General features: G+C 38.9%; 5 protein-coding genes across 5 annotated transcripts in view; 2 read left to right on the top strand and 3 right to left on the bottom strand.

Annotated features, from left to right (window-relative positions):
- GCK72_000056 (uncharacterized protein) overlaps nt 1–7,739 on the bottom strand; it is a gene marked incomplete at both ends in the record, with an annotated part of 31,552 nt that extends 23,813 nt beyond the window's left edge. Inside the window, 14 exons of the mRNA XM_053722242.1 lie at nt 61–367; nt 1,041–1,142; nt 1,186–1,313; nt 1,360–1,473; nt 1,812–1,929; nt 1,986–2,425; nt 3,035–3,190; nt 3,420–3,686; nt 3,731–3,952; nt 4,883–5,326; nt 6,235–6,497; nt 6,832–6,931; nt 6,999–7,172; nt 7,578–7,739. Coding sequence (XP_053590887.1) covers nt 61–367; nt 1,041–1,142; nt 1,186–1,313; nt 1,360–1,473; nt 1,812–1,929; nt 1,986–2,425; nt 3,035–3,190; nt 3,420–3,686; nt 3,731–3,952; nt 4,883–5,326; nt 6,235–6,497; nt 6,832–6,931; nt 6,999–7,172; nt 7,578–7,739 — 2,997 coding nt within the window. The remainder of the gene's footprint in view (nt 1–60; nt 368–1,040; nt 1,143–1,185; nt 1,314–1,359; nt 1,474–1,811; nt 1,930–1,985; nt 2,426–3,034; nt 3,191–3,419; nt 3,687–3,730; nt 3,953–4,882; nt 5,327–6,234; nt 6,498–6,831; nt 6,932–6,998; nt 7,173–7,577) is intronic.
- A 2,382-nt stretch (nt 7,740–10,121) lies between these two features.
- On the top strand, nt 10,122–16,504 carry GCK72_000055 (uncharacterized protein; the record flags this gene model as incomplete). The annotated part of the gene is made up of 7 exons (XM_003100620.2): nt 10,122–10,192; nt 11,129–11,606; nt 12,646–12,948; nt 13,671–13,929; nt 14,397–14,635; nt 15,248–15,475; nt 15,947–16,504. The coding sequence occupies 7 exons, from the start codon at nt 10,122–10,124 to the stop codon at nt 16,502–16,504; spliced, it is 2,136 nt and encodes a 711-aa protein (XP_003100668.2).
- Nucleotides 16,505–17,215: 711 nt separating this feature from the next.
- On the bottom strand, nt 17,216–18,148 carry GCK72_000054 (uncharacterized protein; the record flags this gene model as incomplete). Its single annotated transcript, XM_053722241.1, has 2 exons — nt 17,216–18,014; nt 18,063–18,148. The coding sequence occupies 2 exons, from the start codon at nt 18,146–18,148 to the stop codon at nt 17,216–17,218; spliced, it is 885 nt and encodes a 294-aa protein (XP_053590886.1).
- A 355-nt stretch (nt 18,149–18,503) lies between these two features.
- GCK72_000052 (uncharacterized protein) lies at nt 18,504–26,471 on the top strand (the record flags this gene model as incomplete). Its single annotated transcript, XM_053722239.1, has 8 exons — nt 18,504–18,569; nt 18,897–19,348; nt 19,976–20,653; nt 21,115–21,754; nt 22,368–23,534; nt 24,080–24,187; nt 24,237–24,450; nt 26,014–26,471. The coding sequence occupies 8 exons, from the start codon at nt 18,504–18,506 to the stop codon at nt 26,469–26,471; spliced, it is 3,783 nt and encodes a 1,260-aa protein (XP_053590884.1).
- Nucleotides 21,506–22,646, bottom strand: GCK72_000053 (uncharacterized protein; the record flags this gene model as incomplete). Its single annotated transcript, XM_053722240.1, has 2 exons — nt 21,506–21,814; nt 22,329–22,646. 2 exons carry the CDS (start codon nt 22,644–22,646, stop codon nt 21,506–21,508), a joined length of 627 nt encoding a protein of 208 aa, XP_053590885.1.
- Nucleotides 26,472–27,469: the final 998 nt, after the last annotated feature.

Below are 27,469 nucleotides of genomic sequence, written 5' to 3'. Positions count from 1 at the left end.
GCAAAGGAAATGTTGCATTTTCTTTGTATTTTTGTTTCTCTTTCCAATTCCTATTCCTACCTTCAACGCCTCGACCTGTTCCTTAATAACGCCTTGATGTGCATCCAACATCAACTCAAACCGATCCCATGTCTGCTCCAGATTATCGATTTGTTCCATTCCACTTCCAGCCACTGATCTCAACAGTGTCAGCTGCTCCTCCATCACTTTCCATTCTTGTTTCAGTTGGCGATTGGTCTCCGCGAATATTATATGTTTCGCGTTGGCCTCGGCGACTTCATCAAGGGATCCGGGTACTGTATTGAGGACTTCGATAGCTTGAGTCAGGAAAGTGTTGATTGAAGTGGAGGTGGTGGAGATGGAGTGTCTGCAAATCGGAGTGTGGGCGGTGCGGTTGCTTCGCGTGTTGGATTTACAAGAGTTAGAGTAGGGTTTACGCAGCGAGGCGAAGATTTACGGAAGTTAGCGTAAATTTACGAAGAGCTTGTGTAGATTTATGCAAATTTTCCCTGTCAGTATCCTAACAGTAACCTGCCACACCTTCCTTAACAAAATTTTTGTAAATCGACACAAACTCTCCGTAAATTTACGGTACTTTTCGTAAATCTTCGCCTTTCTACTCTAACTCTTGTAAATCCACCCATTCCTTTGTATATCAGCATGAGCAATCCGTAAATCTACCCTAGTGCCATCTGGCGTACCTTTAACGCGTCTTTTTCATTTACCTCAAACCTTCCGCACATGTACTAATTCTGTGTTTCACAAGCTTCATTAATTTTGCAGTGGTTTTACCAGTGCCGTTCGGATTTCATGTGAATTTTAACAAACATTTTCAAAACCCATAAACCTCGTAAATCGACACCATATTTTGTAAATTCACATTGATTCCCGTAAATCTTTGCCTCGCTGCGTAATCTTACTTGAACTCTTGTAAATCCAGCCTTTTCTTTGTAAATCAACACACGAGTCTTCCGTAAATTTACATCACTCTTCCGTAAATCGACATCAATCAGTTTTCCGTAAATCCACCCTAGACTTACCTCAATGTCCATGTCAAAGCATCATATAATCTCTGAATGGCATCCTCGATGGCCGATTTCACTCCGGCAGTGCTCACCAGGATGCATTCGAATTTTAGCTCACTGAAAATTATCATTTTGCTGAAATTATAAACTTTGGGGTTACTGTGGTAATCGCTCCGCCTCTCTCGCTTTTGCCTTCAAAATCTTAAACTGTGATTCCCAGTCGGCCGCCGTTTTTAAGTTTTCCTCAATCAGCTCCTCTAAGTCGACTTGAGATATTACAAGCCAGTCCTGCAAAGAAAGTCATCCGGATATATAAAAAAACAGACAGACATACCACAAAAATTGCGTCACATGTTTCCACTTTGTGCATCAATTGTTCCGCTTTGTCGTATACTGATGGCAGGAGGTGCATACTTCTGTCGATCATTTGGGCGTAGAATTTTGAGGACTGAAAATTGAAATTGTGGCAATGGGATTAACAATAGGGAACTCTGCCGCAAATCTGCACGATCTAAGAAGTTATAGGGAGTCAATGTGAATAGCTCAACATTTTCAGTTCAGAAGGCGTCTCGGGTGCACCAGACACCTTAAATATTGACTGAAATCGCATTTTTGACAACGAAAAACCGCAATTTGGGATTCAAACATTTGAGAAAGTTCTCAGAATTCAGCGCCAATATCTACATAAGAACGTCCGTTTATTGGAAACTTTGTAATCGCTCCTTCTAGCTCTGCAAGGCTCTTGTAAATCTACACAGAGTTTCGTATATCGACACAATGTCTTACATGATCATCTTCTTGAACACCTCGAAACTTGTCGGGGATCCGCAAGAATCTGCACAACTCTTTGTAGTATTTGGATCGGATTTCCTCGATTGCAGGGCGAAGCTGGATTTTTTGGTCACTGCAAAGAATTTTGATTTTTGAGTAAATCTACAGTAGGAAAAAAGCAAAACTTACGCAAAAACGAGACTAACTGAGATCGTGGACAACTGTGATTGAATGCTTTCGATTCCCCATTCATACTGAATCAGAAGTGCCTTATAAAGCTGAAAATCCCAATGAATCAACCAGGGTTTCATATTATTCTTCGCCGCTCCATGCACCACTTCCTCATCTTTCATTTTCGACCGGATCTTTAATATGATCTCTTTCCAGTCGTTATTCTGTTTCACTATATTCAAATCCATGAGTTTCTCGACCATCTCAATTAACTCCATATGAACATTCCTCAATCTTCTGTTGCGATTTGATAGTTTCTGTTCGGCTGTTTGTAGTTGGACTATGAACTCTTCCAGTTGTTTCGGGTCGTTCCATGTCACTTTCGAGGCGGAGTTTGAGGCATCTTTACGGGGGATCACCAGTTTTTCGAAAGCAATCGCTTCTTCAAGCATCAGGGACTGCAATATTCAATTCGTTATGCTACGCACCAGAATTGCGCGAAAGTAAAGACGAAAGTGAAATTTGTTTTGGCCCAGTATGAAACTGACGGCAATAAAAAAAATTAATTAGTTGTATTGAAGGTATACCGTAAATACTGTATTATAACGGCATGCCGTTATATTTTTCAACCGGCTCCCAGAGAAATTTTGCGGTTTCAGAAACTTATTAAAATTTACCGGAAAAACTTTTTTGGGAGTTCTATCGGCTTATCAAGAAGTTACTAATCACGCTGCTTCTAATCATAACCAAAAAAAGACACCGGGATGATCACATTCATGTATTCTGAGTATAGATGGGGTGCCGTTATAATACAGGTGCCGTTTTATTACAGGTGCCGTTATAATACAGTATTTACGGTAACTACGTTTCAAGAATAACAAATCCCAACATTTTAATCATCTGGTACCACCTGAAAAAGCGGCTGGATTTGACACGGAATTTGGAAGTCGGAAGTGAAGACACAAAAATGGAAACGACTCAAATTGCATGCCATGACAATTTCGCAATAATTAGACGGTGAGACATGTTTGATTAAAAATGAGCTGAAGCTACACTCCCCTACTCACCTGCTGCGACGGTATCATTTGCTGATCGATTGTATTATAGAAATGAGCAATCTGCTTCAAAATCACTCCGAATCGGTAGTACTTCTCTCCATTATTTGCACATGACAAGATCTTCGATGGGATGTTGAATCCAAGACTGCTGAGTTGGCGGACTTCCTAAACAAATGTTACAGGTTATCAAAATCATTTCTCCCTAAAATAAACTAATTTTTGACAACTTGTAACTTTCAAGACAGTATCCTTACAAAAAAATGATCAACTACAAAAACTATGTGATATTTTTGCTCTATTCAACCCATACAAAATAAAATTGGTCGGACAATTATTTTCCACTGAAAACAGTCAAAATTGATAACTTTTAGCGGTACTGTACTATGAACCTTACCTTCAACAATCTCAACAAGCGATCCGAGTAGTTCACATTCAACTCCCTATTCGACGCCTCCAAATACATTATCTTTCCTGTAGTCTCCAAATTGATTGTCTCATTCTTATTATCAATTAATCCGACAGTCTCCCGACACCAATCATCGAAACATTCCTTCTCAGCATACTGTAGTTTTTCAATGAATTCGTCGAGTTTTGTTGAGAATTGAGAGTAATTCGAGATGTCGTTAAGCATCATCTTTGATAGCGAACGGATACTTTCCATCTGAAAAAAATCTGTCTGTGTAAGTGTGTCCAGATGTCCAATACCTGACTAGTCTGCTGTCGAATCCATACAATTCTCGCTGCCACTTCTGTCAAAAACTGGAAATTTTTCGCGTCGACTTGAAGGGATTTCTCATTGAATTCTTGGTTTTTCTGTGATAACATGGATACAAGTCGATTCAGAAACATTTCCCGTTCGTGTTGAAGTTTCTCTTTGATATTCGATCGGCAGAGAAAGGATTTCAGCTTTTCGAGACTTAGGACGATCTGAAAAGAAGGAAAGGGTATAGAATAGGTCTAGAATTTGGCAAAATTGTTTTTCTGAGCGTTCTTACACAGTTGTTAACTAAAAAATATACTGGTTGACATGCTACACATTTTTACGAAGAAATACTTTTTTAAAGTGGTTTTCCCATTTTTGAGATAAGAACGGTCAAAATTAAGCTCAAAAACTATTTACAGTGAGGTTGAGAGCCAATAAAGAAACGTTTCTGCTTTTTTCTGACAAGTAAAAGATTCCGAGTCAATATTATCACTAGAGCGGAAACATTTTGTTAAGTCCGAATATTTATTCCAATTTTACAGAACGATTTGGTGCTAAAAGTTATACCGGTTTTGTGAGATCATAGTACTAAAAATAGAAACTTTGAGCTCATTTTTCTTGATTCCCAGAGAGATTCTGCAGAATTGAAAACGCGTTTTTCTAGTTCATACAGTACCGCTTAAAAGGTTATCAACTTTGGCTGTTTTCAGAGGATAATTATCAACTTTGACAGTGTATTTTGGTGTCACCTGGTTGTCCGATAAGCTCAATTATGTATGGGCTGAACAAAGCAAAAATAGCACATTATTTTTGTAGTTCACCATTTTCTGAAGGGAAAAGCTCCAAAATTTCTCTTATATGCACTGAAATTAGTCGCTTTCAAAGATAAACAACTTTGATGACCTATAACTTTCACAATAGTGTCCCTGCAAAACAAATGGTCAACTACGAAAATTATGTGCTATGTTTGTTTTGTGTAACCAATACAAAATTGAGTTTATCGGACAACCAGGTGACACACGAAATACTGTGCCATTTTCAACTGAAAACAGCCAAAGTTGATAACCTTTTGAGCGGTACTGTATTATTAAACATAATTTTAGGTTTTTGAGATACGGCTAGTTCAAGTTGTGCGGCGCTTTGAAGAAACTTACACTCTGACTATCCCCATTACTCGGTGCCAATCTCTGTTTCAAAATAGGCAGTGTCCTATCAATAGTGCCCTCAATCGCCCTCTCTGCTACCAGCATCCGACTCTTCCAATTGGGTTCCGTAAACGGGTTATAAGCGAGTGGAGCCATCCCTCTCATGGCGGTTTCTATCGTCTTCTCAACTTCCTCTCGTATTCCCCTCTCCTCCAATAACCCTTCTAATTGGCCTCCAAGAGATCTCAACGAGAGAATCTCGTCAAGTCTCTCTTTGAATCCTTGAAGAAACTTCATATCCATCGGGTCTCCTTCCCAAGTGTGTTCTGGATTCCTTTTCCATGTTTGACCGGTTAGCAGACGGATCACTATCAGCATTTGGTCACAGACATCAATGGCGGATCGGAGTTGATCGGACACCTTTTCGTCACGCCAGATCGCGGAGTCATCGATCTGAAAATTGGATTTTGAAGTAATCTGTTTCGTAATTTTTGAAAAATGCATTTCCCATAAGCTGTTGGAAGAGTTTTTCCGTTTTTTGTGGTCTTACAAGGGAAGTCTTTAGAGACGCGGCTTTCAAACGATCTATAAATTTGGTCATATGTACTTTCGACTCCGGGGAGTCCATTTCTGCAGTCAAAACCGGTTAAATGTTTCTGCGAGCCTAGTTATAGGCTCTTAAACTTTTTATACGGTTAAGATTTTTCACATGGAATTCCGAATCGAAGCAATGCGCTCCAAATCATAACTGCCGGTATCAGACCTGTTGTCGTTAGTTCGAGGTCTGATTTCACCCACTGTAACTCCATAGGCCAATTTTTTAAAAAAGTTTAGTTTTTCATGATTTGTAGACCAAGACGTCTCTAATAAACCTAATCATGCGTATTTTTCTCAAACTCCGCCTAATAGGAGAATCCATAGATCGATGCACCATAACCCGGTTTTGAGAAAGCACTCAATTCTTTTGTTTATCTTTTACGTGATGAATATGATTGTTTTTCGTATAATTTTAAACAAAATTCCAAAAATTGTGCCCACTATGAGATTAAATTAATCAAAAACCGACTGAAAATAAAAAAGTTACAGCGAATCGAAAATTTTCGAGTTTTTCAAAAAATTCGAATTTTTCAAAATTTACCATAACTCTGTCAAATCTGGTTCAAATTTTTTGGGGCGTGTAATTTTTGGATTAATAAGTTGAGACGGTTTGAATAAATATATGCATTGTAATACGAGCGGATCAGATTTGATAACAATTTGACTATTTTTGAAAACTTTGGGCTCTAAACTTCTGCTTTTAAAAAGTTTTCCCCGATTTTTAATGTTTTTCCAGTAATTTTCTTTTTCTTTTCACAACTTACCTTAAAAGTCACAGCCTCACACAAGTAACTCGAGCCATACTCGATCAACATCTTCATTCTCGCCTGCGGATACGGTGTACCACAGTTCCACAACTCGTCACAAGTGTCTTCGAATGTCTCGACAAGTTCCGATAACTCGTCGATTCGTCTCTCCTCCATCGTCTCCACAAGTAACTGCAACTGTTTGAATGCCTCGTTGTAGTCTTGTGCCGCTTTGCCCGATTGTCCTTTCCAACTTCGGATCTCGTCGTGGAGCGAACCGCCTGAATTGGTAACATTATTTTCGGATTTTTTTCGTCTCACCGCGAAAATCTTCAGATCTTCAGACTAACGTATCTCAGTGGGATTTGCAGTTTGAACCCAGAAATTTATAGTGTTAGAATCAGCTTGCCGAGAGCTTTCAGAAAAGTATAATCATGACTAGGTTTGCTTTCAATTGGGTCTCGCCACGAAACTACGGTATGCGTCTTTAAATTGGATTACTGTAGTTTTGTGGTGAGACCCAATTGGAAGCAAACCCGGGCATGATTATACTTTCCTGAAAGCTCTTTTCACGCAGAACACAATTTTTAAAGTTTCCGACCAATTTAAACACACCTCCACTCATTTCTACCGTAGCCAATAAGCTCTCCTCCAACTCGTTGACCGCTGCAATCAGTTGCATGTTGTTTCCTTCGGTTAGCTCTTTTCCGAATACCTGAAATCAACCAAAAATCAAAAAAGGTCGCTCCACTGCCAACAGATTATCAATAGAGCGTACTTACATTCTGCACAGACTTCAAAAATACATGATTCAATGTTCCATTCGCTGAGATTACGTTGACCACACTCTTGAAATTCTCATTGTTCAACGGGACTGATTGAGTTTTATAAAAGACGACACGGAGCACATTTGCAGATGGAGCCGAGGATTTCATCTTGTTGGATAGCTCCAGTTTCTGAATTCACAATAATTTTAGGTTTTAAATAGTATGGTTGGTTTCAGCGTGACAAGAGCTTTCAGAAAAGTATAATCATGCCCGGGTTCGCTCTCAATTGGTTCCCATCACGAAACTACGGTGTGCGCCTTTAAATTGGATTACTGTAGTTTTCGTGGCGAGACCCAACTTGCACCAAACCTAGTCAAGATTATACTTCTCTGAAAGCTCTCGTCACGGTGATTTTGAATATAAAGATTTTAAGGGCGAAGTTTGGGTTTCTAAGCCAGAATTTTCCCAATTACTGTAGTTTTCGTGTTGAGACCCAATTGAAAGCAAACCCGGGCATGATTATGCTTTTCTAAAAGCTCTCTTCACGCAGAATCCAAATTTCTCCATTTGGCGCGCCTCGGACGCGTTTCTTACCTGTTCTGACCTCGAGAACACCAGTAAGTTGGTATTTGAATCCAAGAAGACTTCCAGCGGTTCCGTGTTCTTTAGTTTCTCCTCAACGATATTCAACCCAAGTAGATAACTTGCGACCCGTAGAAAATATGTTTTACGTTGGTCCTTATTTTCAGATGTCATGGTTTATTGTCTGAAATTTTTTTTCGAATTTTTCGAATTTTTTTTGTTGGAATCAAAGTAAACGGATTTGAACATTTCTAGGTCATCAAAACATAGAAAAATAGTGGAAAAGCATTTGGTGGCCTGGTGGCCGAGGTTTGGAGTTTTCTAGGCCATCAAACTTTTTTTGGTCATTTTAGGGCATTTTTTCTACTTTTTTTTCACAATATATCAAATTTTCAATTTTTTTTTTCATTTCCCGCTCTTAAAATTTAAAATTTCTCAAATTTTCCTGGAGAAATGGAGAAGAGAAGAGGAATTTGGAAATTTGATACCCAATCCGCGGAATGTTTGTTTATGAAGAGGAAGAGAAGAACACATTTTGATTTATGAGCAGTGTTGAAATTGAAAATTAGTATTTGGTGTGATGTAAGTGCGCTCTATTGATAATCTTTGGTTTTGGCTTGTCAATTTATTGTCAATTTCCGGCTTTAAATTTAAATAATTTTTAGTTTTTTGTGAATTTTTGTGAAGTTATTGAACAAAGAAACACATAAACTTACAAAAACTATAAGGAATGTTTTTGGATTATCAATAGAGCACATTTTCCTCCCTAAAACTTCCCCGATGCACCATGTCTGGGGCATTGTCGCAAAAACCACCCAAATTTATTATTTTTTCGCTAAAAACAGTTAGTTTACTGAAAATCCAAAAAGAAACAAAACGCGAAGCAGCTGAAGAGCTCGCAGCCTTCTAAATGACCAATTCCTCCCCTCCGTTCGTTCTCTATCTCTGCGTCTCTCTCATTTCCACACTCTCTCACTCTCTGAGTCCGTTGTCCACTTCATGTTGCTATGGGGACCGGGAATAAACTATGGGGGCTACCGGGGCTCACTCTAATTGAAAATGTGTGTGGGCAGTGAACGACGGGAAATTGGAAAAAGGGGGAGGACACAAAAGTTGAGCACAAAAATGCACAAGGGGACGAGAAAATGAGAAAACTAGGCCGCTGCATGGTCCAAATCGCAAAAAATAATATATTATCACGGCACGCTTCTTACAACCGCGCTCTACTCAATCTGAAGAAAATTGTGTGCGAAATTAAGAGACTCAGAGAAAAAGAGGCATTTTTCAAGAGCATTCCGATGGAGCACAGTTGTAAGAACTGTGCCGTGCTAATTTTCCTCTTTTTCCATGAAAAAAACAGGTAAAATTCAAATTTTCACACCTTCCCGCCATTCCACAACTCTGCAGTTTTCCGTCGCGGTGTTTGCGACCCAAGCATTTAATTCGCCGCGCAACTTTGATTTTTGGTTATTTTCAGCGTTTTTTTGTTGGATTTTCGATGTAAATTTTTCTTTTTTTCTGAGAAATTTAGTGTAATAAGGTAAAAGTGAAATTTAAATTTAAAAAAAAAAAAGAAAAAATCACAGAAAAATTGCACAAATCAACCCTCAAAAATAGAAAATAATAAAATTTCGGTTAAAAATGTTTTTTAAAGGAAAATCAGGAAATCCGCTAAATTCTTTAAATTCAAAAATATCAATTTTTTTAAAAATCCCCAAAACAAATTTTTTTTGATCTACCAAAATTTTTTTTGTTCTTAACACAATTCGTAGATTTGTAGATCAAAAATGTAATCTCCAATTTCCTGTCTTTTTACCCCATTTTCCTGTCATTTTTCCTTCGTTCCTAGTATTTTTATCCTTCTAAAATTCCAATTTTTCTCTCGGTGAAAAATCTGTGTTCCTTTGTTTCCTATTTTCAATCCATCACAGAAACGTGTTTTGTTTCGTCATCCTCTCCTCCTCGCTATACAATTTCCACATTTTATCCCGGGAAAAAATATGACTCAGACAACCTGATATTAATCTAATTCAAATAAATTTAGAGACTAAAGCGACCCAGTTAGATTGACACGCACAGTATAATTAGTCTACGATTTTGTCTAATCCAGCTAACATACAATCTCATTAGACTTTAAAACTGTCTATTTAGACTTTAAAAACGATTTTCTCTTTTTTTTCCTCATTTTTATCAACTTTTATCAATTTTTCATCAAAAACTAGAATTTTTAATCAATTTTTCACTTTTTTATCAGTTTTCCGTCGTTTTTTGACACTTTCGCAAATAAACCGGTTTGTTTACTAATGACTCATTGAGTGCAGCAAACGCGCTCCACCGAACAATTCCTGTTTTCTCTCATTTTCCCACTGCAATAACTCATTTTCTCACGAAATAAACGCATTTTTTGTCGATTTTCCTCAAATTTTCATAGAATTTCAGTCAAATTTTCGAATTCCTCTCGAAAATCTCCGCATTTTTCATTTTTTATGCGATTTTTTGGTAATTTCTTATATATTTTGAAATTTTCAGAGCCAAGTCGATGAGGAGGGTCTGAAAATGGCTCAATTCTGCTCGGAAAACCGAGATATCGCGTGCTATCTGGTGACGAAGCACTCGTGGAAGGGGAAGTGAGTAGAGGAAATTTAAAAAATGTTGTTTTTTACAGAAAATATGGAAAAAAAAGGAAATTCAGTGTTTTTAACCGGGAAACCTTGAGAAAAAAGAGTTTTGCCGTCTCAAAAACCATGGAATTGTCCATTTTTTCACCAAACTTTCAGTTTTATATACTTTTTCATCCATAAAATTTTGAGCACTGTGCGCGGAGCCTGTAAAAAAGAATTTCATAATTTTCAGTGAAAAATAAGCTGAAATCGCAATTTTTCTCAATAAAACTTAACAAAAACACTAAATTGAGGCTCGTTTTTTTTAGATTTCTATAAAGTCTTTAAGATTCTTCAAAAAATGTTGAAAAATCTATGTTTTTTGACTAAAAATGGCTCAAATTGGCTGAAGTTCTTAATCAATTTTAAAATCTTAATATCTCCTAGACCACATTCTGACCGTCTGGGGCGCCTACGGCGCGTTTTACAGCTATTTTGCCTCAGGGAGGATTTAAAACCGAGAGGTCTCGAAACCATGACATTTCGACACTAAACATAAAGAAATTACTGAAAATTCAGTCATTTTTCAGTATATTTTTCACATTTTGGGTTAAAACTGCGAAGTTTCGAAACTTCTGGTTTCAAACGGTCCGGAAGTTGTGGCTTGGCTGTAAAAACGCGCCGTGTGCGCCCCAGACGGTCAGAATGTGAAAAAATTCGAAATTGATTGAAAGTTTCAGCCAGACACCAGGTTTAGCCTATTTTATAAGATATAATATAATTTTTTTCTGGAAAATGACTGGAACTGGCTGAAAACGACCCTAGTTTCCGTATTTTTATCTGATTTCTTATTCAGAAACCAACATTTCGACGATTTTTATTCAATTTTTACCCGAAAATCCCAATTTTTCCCAATTATAGCTTCCCAAATCCCAATTTTCCTCAATTTCCTTAATCTTCCAGATACAAACGGGTATTCTCAATCGGAACACTCGCTATCACCACCTACAACCCGACATCCCTAGAAATCACGAATCAATGGCTGTACGAAGATTTCATTTCAGTGAAACCGTTGACTCGAAATGTCTCAATGAATGATTCGAAACAAGACGAATATAAGATTCATGTGAGAAATCGAGGAAAAAAGGACGATATGAGATTCTCATCTGATTACACAACGGATATTCTCACTCATTGCCTTCAATTCTCCACCAAATTCGCTGATAAAAATTTCGATCCGTTGACGGTGAACGCATTCAAACAGTCATGGAGTGAACGGAGAATTCCCGTCACTTTGAGAGCAAACGCCTCTTGTCTCGAACAAATCGATGGGCGGGGCGTCGTTGTGCAGAGTTATCCGTATAAGAATATCAGAAGTATTGGAAGAGTCAATGATTGTCCCGGTGGATTTGTGGTGGATGTTGGAGAGCATAGGAGACGGGTAAGGAGAAAACGAACATAAAACTATTAAAAAATGCACAGTTATTGGTGGAAAATTGAGTAAAATCGGCAAATTTCGATTAAAAGAACAATTTCTTAGTGATAATCAATGCATTTTTGAGGGAAAAATGACTTGTAATACCCAAAGTCACAATTTCGAATTGAATCGCAAAATTTGCAAGTCAGAATGTTGATTTGAATCCATTTATATAGTTTTTATCACGATATAATAAAAGGAAACATAAATAATCTTCCAAAAAAAGATATGTAATTCAAATTTTTTGAAAATTCGTGAAAGTTTCATTAAAAATCAATTTTTCTGAGTAAAAACTAATGAGAAATTTGATTCCGGTATGATTTTTGAGCCAAAAGCAAGATTTTCACTGAATTCCTGCTCAAATTATCTATTTTCTTCTCTCGGTGAAAATTGGATGAAATCTGACGTAAAACTGGAAAAAATCAGCAAATTTCTCGATTAAAACACAGTTTTTACAGTAAAAATCAACTAAAAATATGATTCTAGAACATTTTTGAATAAAAATTTGAGAAAATCGGCTAATTTTCATAAATAATCTTCTTTTCCCAATGAAAGTTAATGAGTAATTTGATTCCGGAATGATTTTTGAGCAAAAAAGCAAGCTTTTTCTCACAAAATCCCGATTTTTCACTGAATCATTGCTCAATTCGTCTTTTTTCAACGCAAGCTATCGTAGTAATGACCCCCTGAAACCATTTTATCCTGAAAATTGTACCAAAAACCACTTTCTTGATGAAATCTGACTGAAAACTGGAAAAAAAATGACAGTTTATTAGAAAAAATTGATAAAAATCGGCGAATTTCAATTAAAAGGCAACTTTTACAGTAAAAATCAATTAAAAATATGATTCCAGAATGGTTTTTGAGTCTTTTTTCGGAAATCCCGACTTTTCACTGATTTCCTGCTCGAATCGTGATTTTTCAACGATTTTTGATCCTTTTTTATTCTGAAAATTGTACCAAAAACCCTTTTTCTCTCTTAAAAATCTCTAAATTGTTGCAGCACATGTTCGCTTCCTCGAACACTGACGAACTCATCAAAGAAGTGCGTCGTTTATCGATTGAAAATATCGGAGTGACGATTGCAATCGCGAAAGAGTCGTTATCACTCGAAGACTTTATGAAGACCCGCTTGGGATTGTGTAGTCGTGACGAAGAGTTGACGTCGTACGCTGAATTCAAAGTGTCCAAAATAACACGACGAGTCGAACAACCCGTGAGACGGTTGCTCTGTTTGAGTGAAACATGTATTATTGAGAGAGATTTGGCAACGTATGCAGTCATTTGTGCGACACCACTGAAACATGTGAGGATTTATGTCCGAAAAATGAAGAAATTTGGACTATTTGGACACAGAAAATAGGATTTTCGGTGGAAAACTACCAAAAAACTTCTTCTTTGAACAATTCTGAGAAGGGCGGAGCTTATTACTACATTTTTTCGAAGAAAAATCGAAAAAGCAATCATTTTCGTACCAAAAATGGGGATTTTCGGGGAAAATCTACCTGAAAACTACCTCTTTGAATAAAATGGGAGAAGCTGAAAGTGGGCGGAGCTTCGAACAAATAGACACCAGGACTTTTTGATAATGTGAATAACTATATTTCTTACAAGTTTTTTTAAAAGTGAAAATTGCGGAGATTTTCGGGTTATTGATGATAAACCTCTGTAAATTGATACCACTTGGAAATGGGCGGGGCTTAGTCTTCTCCTGAACCAAAAACTGGTAAATATTGATAGAAACAGCTTGAAATTGTTCATTTTCCAGTTGAGATGATCCCATTTTTGCAGAAATAAACAAAAACTATCATTTTTCAGAAAAATATCATTTTCAGTGTCTCCCAAACCTATTTTCCACGCAAAACCTTATAAAATCCTAATTTCCCTCGATAAAACTAGCATTCAGTTAAGAAAACCCGAAATTTTCCGCAATTTTCACTGAAAAACCATTAAGAAATATAGTTTTTGTTCGAAGCTCCGCCCACTTTCAGCTTATAATTCCCTCCTCATCAACTCCTAAATTTCCAGATCATCTGTCTGGTTCGAAGCGAGAAAGACCCTCAGCAATTCATTGTTGAATACGAGAATGGAGATGGACGTGCGTACGTGACGGCTGAAAGAGATCTCATTCTCGCCTCGCTTCTCGACGGAATCCGTGCGTCTGGAAATCAAGAAGTATTCGTTTGTGGACATCGATTCGAACGAAATCTCCGAGTCATTCCATTCTCAACGTCGTTGGATGAGGACGCCGAGTCTCAATGCATGAAACATATCATCGCACCGCCTCGTATGTCATTTTGGAGCTAAAAATCACGAAATTTCAGCCAAAATCCTATAAAATGGCTCGAAAATTGCAAAATTTTCAGTCAAAATCCAATAAAATGGCTCGAGAATCCAAAAATTGATAGGCTCCGCCCATTTTTTTAGATGAACCTTGGAAGTGGACGTGCCTCAATTTGAGTATAGTTTTCGTAGATGGTGGTATTCTAGTCGCCCATACAAAGCAAAATACTTCATTCTGACGATTTTGGACCTGAAAATCGCGAAAGTTTCAGCCAAAATCCAATAAAATGGCTCTTGAAAACCGAAGAAATTGATAGGCTCTTTCAAGAATGGGCGGAGAACGGTTTCATAGGCTCCGCCCATTTTTTTTCGAAAATCTTCTTTCAGGCTGGCTTTCTCTGAAATAGACTGAAAAAATATCAAATTTTGAGTTTTATTTGAAAAACCGTTAAAAAATCAGTTCGTTTTCAGCGGGTCTCCGTCGATGTGACCTCATCCGCCGATTCAACGCCAACGTACCGTATTCGGGTCTTCGATTCTCGAAATCTCACGAGGGATTCTTCTCGGAGAATAAGGGAAAAGTGATTGTGAATGCGATTGAAGCGGTTCTCGGAGAGAATTATACGAAGGACGATAAAGAGTTCAAACATAAGACGGAAGCTCAATTTCAGTGTTTGAGACGACTTTTCGCTTCGAAAAGTGGATTTCAGGTAGGGGGCGGGGCTTAGAGTTCTGAAAATTCGAGAAAAAACGCGCTTTTTAGCTGGAATTTTGAGTTTTTATAACATTGTGGAGGTTTTTTTCAGAAAAGCTGAATACTCCGCCCACTTTCAAGCAATTTCTTACACATTTTCAGCCAAAAATAGTCAATTTTAGAAAACGATTTTGGCCTTATTTTGTTGTAAAAACCCTAAAACGGCTAAACTTGTCGTTTTTTTTTGGTAAAAATTGATAGTTTTCCGCGAAAAACGTTAGAAATATCAGGAAATTCGAGTAAGCGTACAAATTTTATCGCTGAAAAAGGCTTTAAATCGCTGAAAATTGCTTAAAATCTCTTCAACTCGTAATCTTTTCAAAATCTCAAAAATTTGCTCCGCTCAACTTTGATTTGAAATGGAGAGTGCTGCAAACGCGCTCTACTGAAAAGTGCACCGTGTACTCTGCGTGGATAACTTTAACTTGCAATTTTGAACATAATAGGTAGAACTGAATTGTTTTAGACTTTGAAAAAATGCCAAAACGCAGAAAAAATGAGAAAAAAACGCAAAAAACTATAAGAATTGAAAAAGTATTTTCCAGAATAAAATCTCAAAAATTTCCAGGCATTCACAGAAGTGACAGGAGTGCGTGAGAAGCTCGGAAGTCTCGTCGTCCGCGTCCTCTCGTGGAAATCCGAATCAATCGATCATTCGACTGTGGAAGCACTCTGCGCTCTAATGTATCCGATGCATGATCAATACGAGTTGAGAATCGAACAGTTGAATAAGCAAAGTCTGATGAGTAGTCCGAAATTTGTGGAAAACTTGTTGGATTTGATTGTGTTGCATGTGGTGAGGAAGAAAATAACAGAAAATCAATCAGAAACCCGCGATTTTACGAAAATTAATATAGTTTTTAGCGAATTCCAGTAATTTTCTAGAAAAAAAATGGCATCATAACTATTAAAATCGGCTAACCCTGGTGTCTTGCTGAAATTTTCACATTCTGACCATCTGGTTTTTACAGCCATTTCGGCTCAAGGACGATTTTACTAATTTTCGAAACTTCTGGTTTCAAATGCCCCCGAAGTTGTGGCTTGGCTGTAAAAACGCGCCGAGGGCGCCCCAGACGGTCAGATTGTAAAAAAATTTGAAATTTATTGAAAATTTCAGCCAGCCATCAGGTTTAGCCTATTTTAATAGTTATGATACCATTTAACTGGAACGGATTGAAAACGACGATAATTTTTGGATCTTTCAATTGATTTTTAACAAATTTCCCGCTATTTTCAAGCTTTCAAACATATTTTTGTCAATTTTCAGGACCGCTCAACGGGTTGGCTCGTGATCGCCTCAATGCTCAACTTCCTGACATTCTCCGTGTGCTCGCCATACTCTGAAACCACTTCCGGCGAGACATTCGATCACATTCTGAAACTGGTCGCCATCCGCGGCCGAAGTTTCTTCCGTCTCTTCCAATGTCCATCGATGACAATTGTGAAGGGAGCGGGAATGGTGATGAGAGCAATTATCGAGGAAGCGGATGTGGAGACGTCGAAATCGATGCAAATGTTGGCACTGTCAGAAGGCGCCTTTTTGACTCATCTCCACACGGCACTACTGACGGTTGGCAAAGATTTGAGACGATTGACGAATAAACAGCTATCCGGACACTTGATAAGTCTATGGATTGCTGATAATCAACAGGCGAACGACTTGTTGATTAGATGTCTGCCACGTGGATTGTTGAATTATATGGAGTCGGACGAGAAGGTTCCTGTGAGTGAGAAGGATTTGCTCATTGTTAGGAATAATTTGACGGCGGCGACGAACGAGTCGAAACAGAATGCGGTTAAGGAGAAATTCGATCAATTGAGGTAAGAAATGACGGATTTCAGAGGTTTTACGCTCCAAATGTGCCTCAGAGACTTTACCGGGGGAAAACCCCAGTGAATCGGAGAGTTTTTAAATGAAAACGTGCCAAATGAGCCCCAGCGATCAAAGTTGGTTCTGGAAATCGATTTCTGCTTTATTTGAAGTCCTGCATTTTCATTCTCCAGCTTGTCCGAAACCGACACGTTTCGAAACCTTGACTTCTTATTACTAAACATCTAAAAATCGTATTATCGTAGGCTATGGTCGATTCGGTGTACTAGACAACCAAAAACAAGGAAAGCTAGGCCACGGTTGTTTTGATGGTCTAGAAATTCATAATATGGCAAAGTTAGCTTTTGGTCTCTTTGGTTTGGGGAACACCAGTCCTGCAGTTTTAAGGTTTTCCCATCACCGGAGAAACTAGTCCTTGGACAGTTCGGTAGCCACACATTTGAAAAATAACAAACTTTTGACAAGTGCGCTCTATTGCTAATCCGGCGATCCCAAATCGGTGAGCACCAGGTTATCAATAGAGCGCACTTGTCACTCCAACGTGGAAGCTATGCCCAAATTTTCATTTTCCAGTGTTTTTACGTTAGCTTCGAAATCTCTCTGTTTCCCAATGTCTAGTTTTGATACGTCCCGATTGATCTCCCCGATAACAGAACGCAAAAAAGGTGTTGAAATATTATTATTTATTATTACTTTTCAAACATATTAATCCCAAACCATGAAATAAAGTGTGTCCGGAGTCCTGACGATCGTCGCCTTCTTCCCATCATCCCTCTCGATATCGAATCCTTCCTCGAAATTGAGCACATTTCCCAAATGCTTCGTCTCAAATCGTCCTTCTCCTCTAATTTGAAATTCCAAATCGAATAGAAGCCATTCCATTCCCAAGTGATCGTCCTCGAACATCTTCCACTCATCCGCCAGTCTGAGTTCCAAGTAACGGAGATTCTCTCCGTGAGCCATCCAGTTTTTGATGATTAGATTGGCTCCGGTGTCCCCGATTCTGCTGGAATCCACCAAAATCTCCTCGGCATCGATGAACATTATCTCGTGATCTTCCAAGAGATCGCCATTTGTCACTGTCACCGCCAAAGAGGTGTCAATGTTCTCTGGGAGTTCTTCCATTGAAACTTCGATTATCATCTGATTAATGGTTCTCAACTGCTTCATGATATCCTTAAGAGCTTGTTTCCTCAATACGAATCCCTCCTCAACTGGCTCAATGATGAGATAGTTGCAGGAAGTGAATTTGCAGTGTTTTAGCAGACTTAGGAGTCGGAGACACTTGAATCTATCGCTGACCACGATTTTAAGACAATCCAATTCGATCCACTTGAACACTTTCGTCAATTTCCTATAGTCTCCAATAGGAAGTTCCGACTGAATCCCAGAAGCAGTGGTGACGACGATGTAAGGGTCTTTGCTGTTGTAATATACGGAAACGGAGGCCGACATGCCAGGAAGAAGTTTGGTGGAGCTTTTGTTGGTACGAATGAAGTTAACGCTGAAATATAGAAACTTAGAGAGAACTCCGGCTAGTTTCCCAACTTACAGTGACTCTGGATCCATTTGTTTGAAGACCGATCGAAGAACTGGATAGGGGAGACGGCGGATCGGAATTGCCATAGCAGAACACATTTTCAGTCGATTTGAGTGAATAGACAGCAGAAAGGAAGAAACTCGAATGAGTAAGTGAATGAGAGATCGTTGCTACACTCACACCGCTCTAAGCCACGTCCACAAGTGACCTAGATAATTAGTGTACACCTGTCCTGTCGCAGGAAAAAGGAAATGTGAAGATGGGAGGAGCCGTCATAGGAGCTTAGATTGTATCTGAGATGGTTAGGTGTGAATTCGATGGGAAAATTGATAGAAACCTTCATTGTGACAGAGAGGAAATCTTGATAAGGACTGTAAACCTGCCAGTTTACAAGACAGCGTGAAAATCTGAGCTCAAGCGGTCCGGTGGGAAATCTTGATTAGAAGAGAACCAATGTCAATTTCCCAAGACGATTCAGTGACGCCCATCCGGTGGAGCGGTTCTCTTATGATATTATTAGTATGTATTCGAAGTTTGTGAAGGTTTGGTGCTCCAGCTACTCCATTAGCGTATCTGACAGTTATTGGACATCTGGATAAACAAATTCTGATTTTCTGATCGAATAACCTTGAGAAATCCCAAATTTTCTGTGCAAAAGCAAGGATTCTCTTCAGTTTTCTTGGAAATTGACTTTGATTTTTGTACCTTCACAAACTTCGGTATAGCTGTTCATGTTTAAATAATAGTTATTTTTCGGCTGAAAATATCTGAAAATCGCGAAAATTTTAAACTAAAAATAGCCCCAAACGTTTATTTTTCCAGTCATATATACATCCCAATTTTCAGTCTGAAAATTTCAGAGTAACCGCCGAGGCAGGATTCGAACGATTCGTACAACATTGGGATCTGGAACAGAAGCTCAACTTCCTACCGAAACGAGTCATCGACGAGAAGCAACAACAACGTCAGCAACCCGTCGTACTTCGAAAACGGCGAAACCGCGTGCGTCCCAACGTAAATTGGCGTCTATTCGCTTATCAATTCTCGAAAGATCACTCACAAGCGGATTTGATTTGGAATGAAAAGACGAGAGAAGAGTTCCGTCATTCGATGGAAAACGAGGAAAGAGCTCTGTCGAGTGAGAAGGAGCAAGCGCCGACGGGACTCCCCATCGCCTGGAATCATACGGAATTTCAGATTCGTTATCCGTCGCTTTTGGAGGAGATTAAGATTGGAGATTACTATTTGAGACTTTTGTTGATTGAGGCTGATGAGAATGCGACCCCGATTCATAATCCGTGAGTTTATTGAAGGCCAAAATGTCAAAATTAACAATTTCCAATGATAAAATTGAAATTTTCTGAATTTCGCAGCCAAGAACTGATTTTCAGCTGAAAAATGCAGTTTTTGAGGTCAAAATTGCGCATTTTGGAGTCAAAATAAAGATAATACATGTTTTTAGCCGAATTTTTCTTTTTGAGTTGAAATCGATTATTTTAGCCGAAAAAAAACTGTTTTTTCAACAATTTCAGGTCAAAATTAACAATTTTCAATGATAAAATTGAATTTTTGCCCTGAAATTGTGGAAAAATAATTTTTTTTTCAGAAATCGAATTTCAAACCTCGGCTACTAGAAATTTGCCATTTTTCCAGAAAAATGGCTTCCTGAACGTTGTAAAACAATAAAACATTCTAATTTTCGAGAAAAATCCATCTAGAATTGCTCAAAAATAGTTTTTCATTCTAAAATACAGTTTTCTCAACGGAAGTTGCTATACAGTTTTCTCAACGGAAGTTGCGAAAATTACAAAACATTCACTTTTTTTCGATTTCAAAGGATTTTGGATTTTTTAAGGCAAAAAATTACATTCTCAAATTCCCAATTCTCCTTTAAAACCCCTCTAAACTTTCCTCACATTTTTCAGTCTGGAATTCTTCAACAACGTCTATCACCGCTTCCTTCTCTCCACAAAAACCGATATGAAATGTCTGTGTCTCCGAGCGATGGCTATCACTTATTCCCGTCATCACATGACAATCGGTCCCTTCCAAGACGCCAAACATTTTGTCGAAATGCTTCAAAAATGTGCGAATCCGTTGGAACGAGACCATCTGGTGCTGCTGTTGTCAAAGTTGTCACTGAATAAGGATAATGTCAGAGAACTCATCATTGCGAATATCCTTCCGTTGTTAGTCGATCTCTGTGTATTGGCTCATTTACACGTGCAAAGAGCAAAAGTACAGAATCAGACGAATGTCATCGAAGCGTCGGCTGAACAAATGTCAGAAGGAGGATCCGAAGAGTGGTATTATCACGATAAGGAGGCGAAACAAGTCGGACCACTATCCTTTGAGAAAATGAAGAATCTGTTCACCGAGAAGACAATCTTCGAGAAAACTCAGATATGGGCAGCTGGAATGGACAAATGGATTAGTTTGGCGGCGGTACCGCAATTCCGATGGACGGTTTGTCAGCAGAAGGATCAACCCAATGAGATCAACACTGGGAAGGGACCATTCCAGGCGACGGTTCTGAATTTCACGGATTTGAGTGTGCTCTGTCTGGATACGATTCTGCAAATGTGTGAATTCTTCCCGTCGAGGTGAGGATTTAGGGGAAAAAACGATTTTTGGAGAAAAACTGGGTTTTGAGCTTAAAAATGACTTTTCTCAGCTTTTTCTTCGATTTTGGATAATGTTTAGTTCAAAAATGACATTTTTGGCTCAAAATTCATCAAAATAGAGTTGTGTCTGGCGCGCCTTGAGCGCGTTTATTTTATTCTTTTTCGAGTTAAAACGGCGAAAATTGAGACATTCAGGCGCATCGTGGAGTGGTTTTCAGCTTGGATATCATTGTGAAAAGTCGACTGAAATTTGAAGTTATTTTCATGTTTCTACTGAAAAATGCGTTTTTTGGGCATTTTTAGTCTGAAAATCGAAAAAACGCACTTGTCACTCCAACGCGGAAGCTATGACCAGATTTTGATTTTCTCAGCAAATTATTTATGCAAGAAAGATACTTTTGTTCTCACTCAAACTTCAAAAATCTTTCATTTCTTTGCAGAGACTCTCACGACTGTGTCGTCCGCCCGATGCCATCCGTCAAAAAGCAGCTAACCGAACCGGTGCTCCTCTACCAACTCGTCCAACTTCTGCTCACCTACGAGCCACAAATCGTGCAACGCGTCGCTTCCCTTCTGTTCCTTGTAATGCAAGACAATCCATTCCTTCCACGTCTCTATCTCTCGGGTGTCTTCTATTTCATTCTGATGTACAATGGATCGAACGTCCTTCCAATCGCCAGATTCCTCCACTATACTCACATGAAACAAGCCTATCGATCGACGTTACCTCATCTGGATAGTACTAGACAATCGATTCTGGCGACGTTGCTTCCAGAAGCGGCAACATTCTATCTGGAACAATACGGTGCTGAAAAGTATGCGGAGGTGTTTTTAGGCGAATTCGACAATCCGGAAATCATTTGGAACACTGCGATGCGACGTCATCTGATTGAGAGAATCGCCGTTCACGTCGCCGACTTCTCGCATCGTTTGACGTCGAACGTTCGAGCGTTGTATCAGTTTTGTCCGATTCCACTCATCGATTATCCAGAATTGACACAGGAATTGTTCTGTCATGTATATTATCTCAGGCATCTGTGCAATACGCAGAGATTCCCAGATTGGCCGATTCGAGATCCGGTGAGGAGCTGAAAAGTGTGAAAATTCCCAAAAAAATGCCATTTTGGGCTTAAAATTTATCTGAAAACAGAAGTTTTCAGGATTTTCAATTTTCAAGCAAGCTCCGTCCACTTTTCTGCTGATTTTTTTTTGAAAATTAACCTTTAAAAGAGGCGGAGCTTCCAGTTTTGACAAAAGCAGAAAAATGTTGACTTCACCTTTAATTTTTGTAGAAATGTCCCGAAAAATTGACTTAAAATGCAAACATGGGCGGATTTTAGAGGTCGACATTCAGCTGAAAACATACTAATTCACTTAAAAAAAGAAGGCGGAGCTTTCAATTGATATTTTTAGGTCTCGTTTCAGTCGATAAGAATGGATTTTGAGCTGAAAACAGTGAAAATTCCCAAAAATAGCTCAAAATACAAAAGTGGGCGGAGTTTAAAGCGCGACATTCAGCTGATAACAAGCTCCGCCCACTTTTCCCCATCATTAAAAACAATTTTCGACCGAAAAACCGTTGTAAACTGATTTTTTCCGATCTAAATTCCACGGAAAACAACATTTTCGACCTAAAACGTCTGTGATTCCAAACAGAAAACACGTATGATTCCTCAACTCCTACTAATTTCAGATTCCATTCCTCCGCTCGTGCCTGGCGACATGGTATAACGAGTTGGAAAAGAAGCCGGCGACAATGTCTGTCGACGTGGCTTGCGAGATTCTCTCCGTCGATTTGACGAACGAAGAGCACCGCAATCCCAGATTCATCCGTCGTCAATACTTCAAATTGGCCACCAAATATCACCCCGACAAGAATCCAGAAGGCCGTGATATGTTCGTACGAATAAATGATGCATACTTGTTGCTCACATCTGAATGTGTCTCCAAATCCAATACGCCAGATTCCCATCGAATCGTTTTGTGTCTACAAGCTCAATCGATTATATATAGTAGATATAGTCAAGAGCTCTCCGAATACAAGTACGCCGGATACTCTCAACTCATTAAAACGATCAATTTGGAGGCGAAGGACGATGCGTTATTCAATAAAGGGGGCGGAGACTTGCTATCCGCTGCGATTGAACTGGCTAATTACACACTAATTAGTAGTGCATTGAATGCAGAGCAATTAAGAAGAGATGGAGGGTTGGAGGCGTTGGTTACAGCGTTCGATAGATGTGTTCCAATGGTTACGATGAGTTCGACACCTGACGATTTGTCTGTTCAAGTTTGTATTCATGTCTGTGATTGTTTCGCGACGGCGTCAACTTTCGAGGCTTGTCGTCTGAAACTTGCAGAGATGGTATCGATTTTTGGTGCACTTACACGTCTTCTACAGTTCTCTCACTTGCCGAGACTCTCAACAGCGGCGGCACAATGTATCTGCGCTATGGCGGTCGATGAGCTTTTGCAATTCCAATTATTCCAAACTGGAGTGCTCTGGCAACTGGTCCCTCATTTATTCCATTACGACTATACACTTGATGAGGGAGGTGTCCAGCACTCGGAGGACTCGAATAAGCAGTCACTGGCGAATTCGTTGGCGAGGAGCTCAACGGAAGCTCTAGCGGCCCTTGCGGGGTATCGAGAGAAGACACCGGATAATGATGGAGTGCAGAAGAGTCTGAGAGCTCTATTGACACCTTATATCTGTAGATGTATGAGAGTGGAGACGAATGATATGGTGTTGAAGACGTTGAATAGTAATCTGGAGAATCCGTATATGATTTGGGATAACGGGACACGAGCCGAGGTGTTGGAGTATGTGGAGAGACATAGGACGTCGAATGAGCCGATGGTAAGGATCATAGTTGTACGGAATGACATTTTCCGATTTCCAGAATCCGGAATTCGGAATGGTTTGCAAGATTTGCAAGACCAAGTCATTTTTTCAACTGTTTTAATGATAAATGTAGTTTAAAACTACTTTTGAGAATCAAAACCGAAAAAGAAGTACTCTAGTCGTCTTTTATACTCAAAAAAATATTAAAATTTTAGTTTCCGGACTCCGGAAATCGGAAACTCAAAAAACCGGAATCCGGACGGAACCGGAATAAAATACACGGAAGTTCGGAGTTCCGAAATATTTTTTAAAGTTTTTTTCTGTTTTGGTACTCAAAAAGAGGTTTCTGGGGGTCTGACCTTGAAATACTTCCAGTTTTCGTACAAATTGAAGATTTTTGCCTCCGAAAGATTCATTTTTAAGACAGTTTTCTTGACATTACTTTTTTCGAATTTTTTTATTTTTCGGTCAAATGTTTTAGAAAAAACGAACATTTTTCGGATAAGTTTTTTGCACAGCTCTCATTCAAACATCGAAAATCATGAAATCATAATTTCCAGAGCGCACTGATGGGAGCCGAGTTCGAATTGTCAGTGCACAAGAACGAGTTGATTGTTGGAGATATATTCATCAGAATATACAACGAGCAGCCGACGTTCGCACTTCATGTGAGTTTTCATCAGAATTCATATAAAGAATCTCAATTTTCCTTTTTAGGAACCGAAAAAAGTAGCCGTCGACTTGTTGGATTACATTCGAAAGCATTCGGATGAACTGAACGGAGTTCTGAAGCCAACGAAACCTTCTGACAATTTGATTGAAATCGATTGGGGAAACTCGCCAACGCAAACGAACGGAAACTCGTTGAGTACGGATACCAAAGTGTTGATGGTGATGACATCGTTGGCGAATTTGGTTTCTGCTAATCCAGGTGAGAAATTGTCGAATTTTTAGATGAAATATCAGAAAAAAGTTATGGTGAAAACTCAGTTTTTATGATTTATCAGCTCGGCACAGTTCTCACAACAACGCTCCACCGTCCTTAAAAATGTCTATTTTTCTCTGAGTCTCTCAATTTCGCACACACTTTTCTTCGGTTTCGGTAGAGCGCGGTTGTAAGCATCGTACCGTACTAATATACGCTGAAAATCTAATGTATTATTCATACAGGTGCTCTATTTGCAAACAAGAAAGGTGAGAATATAAATGTTGTACATTTGGTTGTAGACTTGGATTATGCTATATATTGTGATAGTTTTTGGCTGAAAATAGTACAAAAAATTGTGAAAGTCTGACTTTTTTCTATTTGATATGTCAATTGTTGAGAATTTAAAAATGCAATGGGACTCTGAATATGATTTCCGATTTCCTATGTTTTCCTGGCTCTCTTTCCCCAATAATATTACATTATATCATCGCTTCTTCCCTAATTTTCCTTCAATTGCTTGAAACCTACATGCTCTCCTGATTTTTTATGATTTTTGGCAATTCTACACTATCTCTTAGCGATTTTCCTCCCAAAATCTCAGGTTCTCATAGAAAACTCGCTGAAAATTAATATAATGGCAATTTAGAACACCCAGAATTCAAATACGTTCGGAAACTCGGAACCTTCCAATATTGAAAGTAAAAATCTGGATTACTGATTATTTTTGTGTAACGGAGGTTCAAATGCTTACAAATTGACTTTGTGTCGGTTTTCTGATAACTTAGATGAAATTTTGCTGAAAATTAATATCATAGCTAGATAGAACATCAGAAACTTAAAAAAATAGTTGGAAATTCGAAATTTTCTAATGGTTTTCTAATTTATTCATGTCCGGAAAAGACGTTTGTTTTCCCTCGATTCATTTACCGGAAAAAACAGCAAAAAACAGTTTTTTTTCTGGTAAATGAATCGTCGAAAAAATGTTTTTTTCCAGAGGTTAAAGACCCCTAACTTTAAAAAAAGGCGATTCAGAAAATCTGAAATTCCTTACTTCAGCTTCCCTCAACCTCACCCCATTCCAACCTATTTTCAGCATACTTGCAACGGGCCGGGCCGGGCCGGGCCGGGCCGATTTGAGAATTTTCACCGGCCCGGCCCGGCCCGGCCCGGCCCGGCCCGGCCTGGCCCGGCCCGGCCCGGTCGGCCCGGGTCACAGTACAAAAATTTGAATTTTTTTGAATTTTTTTGAAAATTTTTTGTTTTTTTTCGCAAAAAAGTCGAATTTTCGACTATGTTTTTACATATCGATAAAACTCAAGTTTACATAGGATTTTTGACTATTTTTGACGAAAATTTCAAAAAATTTCGAAAAATTTTGTGAAAAAGTTGTGCTCATTTTTTGACTCCGGGCCGACCGGGCCGGGCCGGGCCGGCAACTTTCTCTACCGGCCCGGGCCGGGCCGGGCCGGGCCGAGCCGGGCCGGGCCGATATTTTGCAAGTCTGATTTTCAGCTTTTCCCAAGCCAAATCTCCCCCTTCAAACTGTAATTTTTCCTTTTATTCCAGGCGTCGAAATCCTGCTCATCGGCAACTTCCCTCTACTCATCACATATCTCCGATGCCGTAAATACCCTCAACTCCAAATCTCGGCCCTCCAAGTGATTCTTCTCGCCGCCGCAAATAAGGAATGTGTGACTGATCTATCGACATGTAACATCACCACAACTCTATTCACTCTCCTCCGAGATCAACCGAATATCGTTGCTCGCGTGTTGGATGTCCTTATCGCGTTGTCCTCAAACGGACAAATTGTCAAAGAGATGCTGGAACACGGTGGTCTCATGTATATACTGTCGATTCTGTGTCTGACGAATTCCGATCAGGGACAACGACTACAGGCGGCTGAATTGTTGGCCAAATTGCAGGCGGATAAGTTGACTGGACCCCGGTGGACACGATTCATTATCAAGTTCTTGCCGGAGATATTTGCGGACGCGTTGAGAGATTCGCCCAATACTGCGTGAGTTTTGGCTGAAAATGAGCTGGAAGATCTGAAATTTGCGTTCATTTTTGTGGATTTTTAGCTGAAAATCTTGAAAATCTGGTCGGCTTTTGATCATTTTTAGCAGAAAATCAGAAATTCTTGTCTATTTTTGATCATTTTTAGCTGGAAATCTCTAATGAGTTTTAGATCTCGAAAGAAGTTTTAAAACCCAAAAAATGCAAAAATTCCAAAAAACGGTGCATGTGAATCGGATTTTTTGTTATTTTTATGGATTTTTATATAATTTTTAGCATTGAGAATGTTCTGAATCTGGAGAAAATAGGAAAATCTGCAAGATTGATCGTATTTTTCAATATATTTTTGTTCGGAATAAAAAAGTTCCGACATTTTTTACCGACGCGCAAGGTTCGCGCCACTAATCTCCGGGAACGCCCACTCATCATAAACATTTCTTCTGCAAGATCAGTGCACGGTTTCATTGATTTCGCGGGTTAAGTTTTGTTTAAAAATACGAATTAGAAAATAAAATTTGACCTATTTCCTTTAAAATTTGATATTTTTTCTTCAAACTTCATGGTGGAAATGAAATTTTAAAGGAAATAGGTCAAATTTTATTTTTAAATTTGTAATTTTAAACAAAACTTAACCCGCGAAATCAATGAAACCGTGCACTGATCTTGCAGAAGAAATGTTTATGATGAGTGGGCGTTCCCGGAGATTAGTGGCGCGAGCCTTGTGCGTCGGTAAAAAATGTCGGAACTTTTTTATTTGTGACGATTGGGGGTTCTGGCTCGCACTGACTGGAGGGACACTTTGTAGTGAAACTGTGACGATTGGGGGTTCTGGCTCGCACTGACTGGAGGGACACTTTGTAGTGAAACCTAGTATGACTCGATACCTCAAACTTGGGTAATTAAACCTTTATTAAAAGATAAAAGATAAGCTCTCGCCTCTGCTTTTATACTGGGCAGAGGCGGAGCCAAACAGAAAGTGTGTGGGTGAAGGAATTCAATTAAA

This window comes from Caenorhabditis remanei, chromosome I (genome assembly GCF_010183535.1).
Source record: "Caenorhabditis remanei strain PX506 chromosome I, whole genome shotgun sequence".
NCBI classification, from domain to species: domain Eukaryota; kingdom Metazoa; phylum Nematoda; class Chromadorea; order Rhabditida; family Rhabditidae; genus Caenorhabditis; species Caenorhabditis remanei.
The sequence above is the reverse complement of the archived record's forward strand: the minus strand, read 5'-3'. Positions and strand labels throughout refer to the sequence as shown.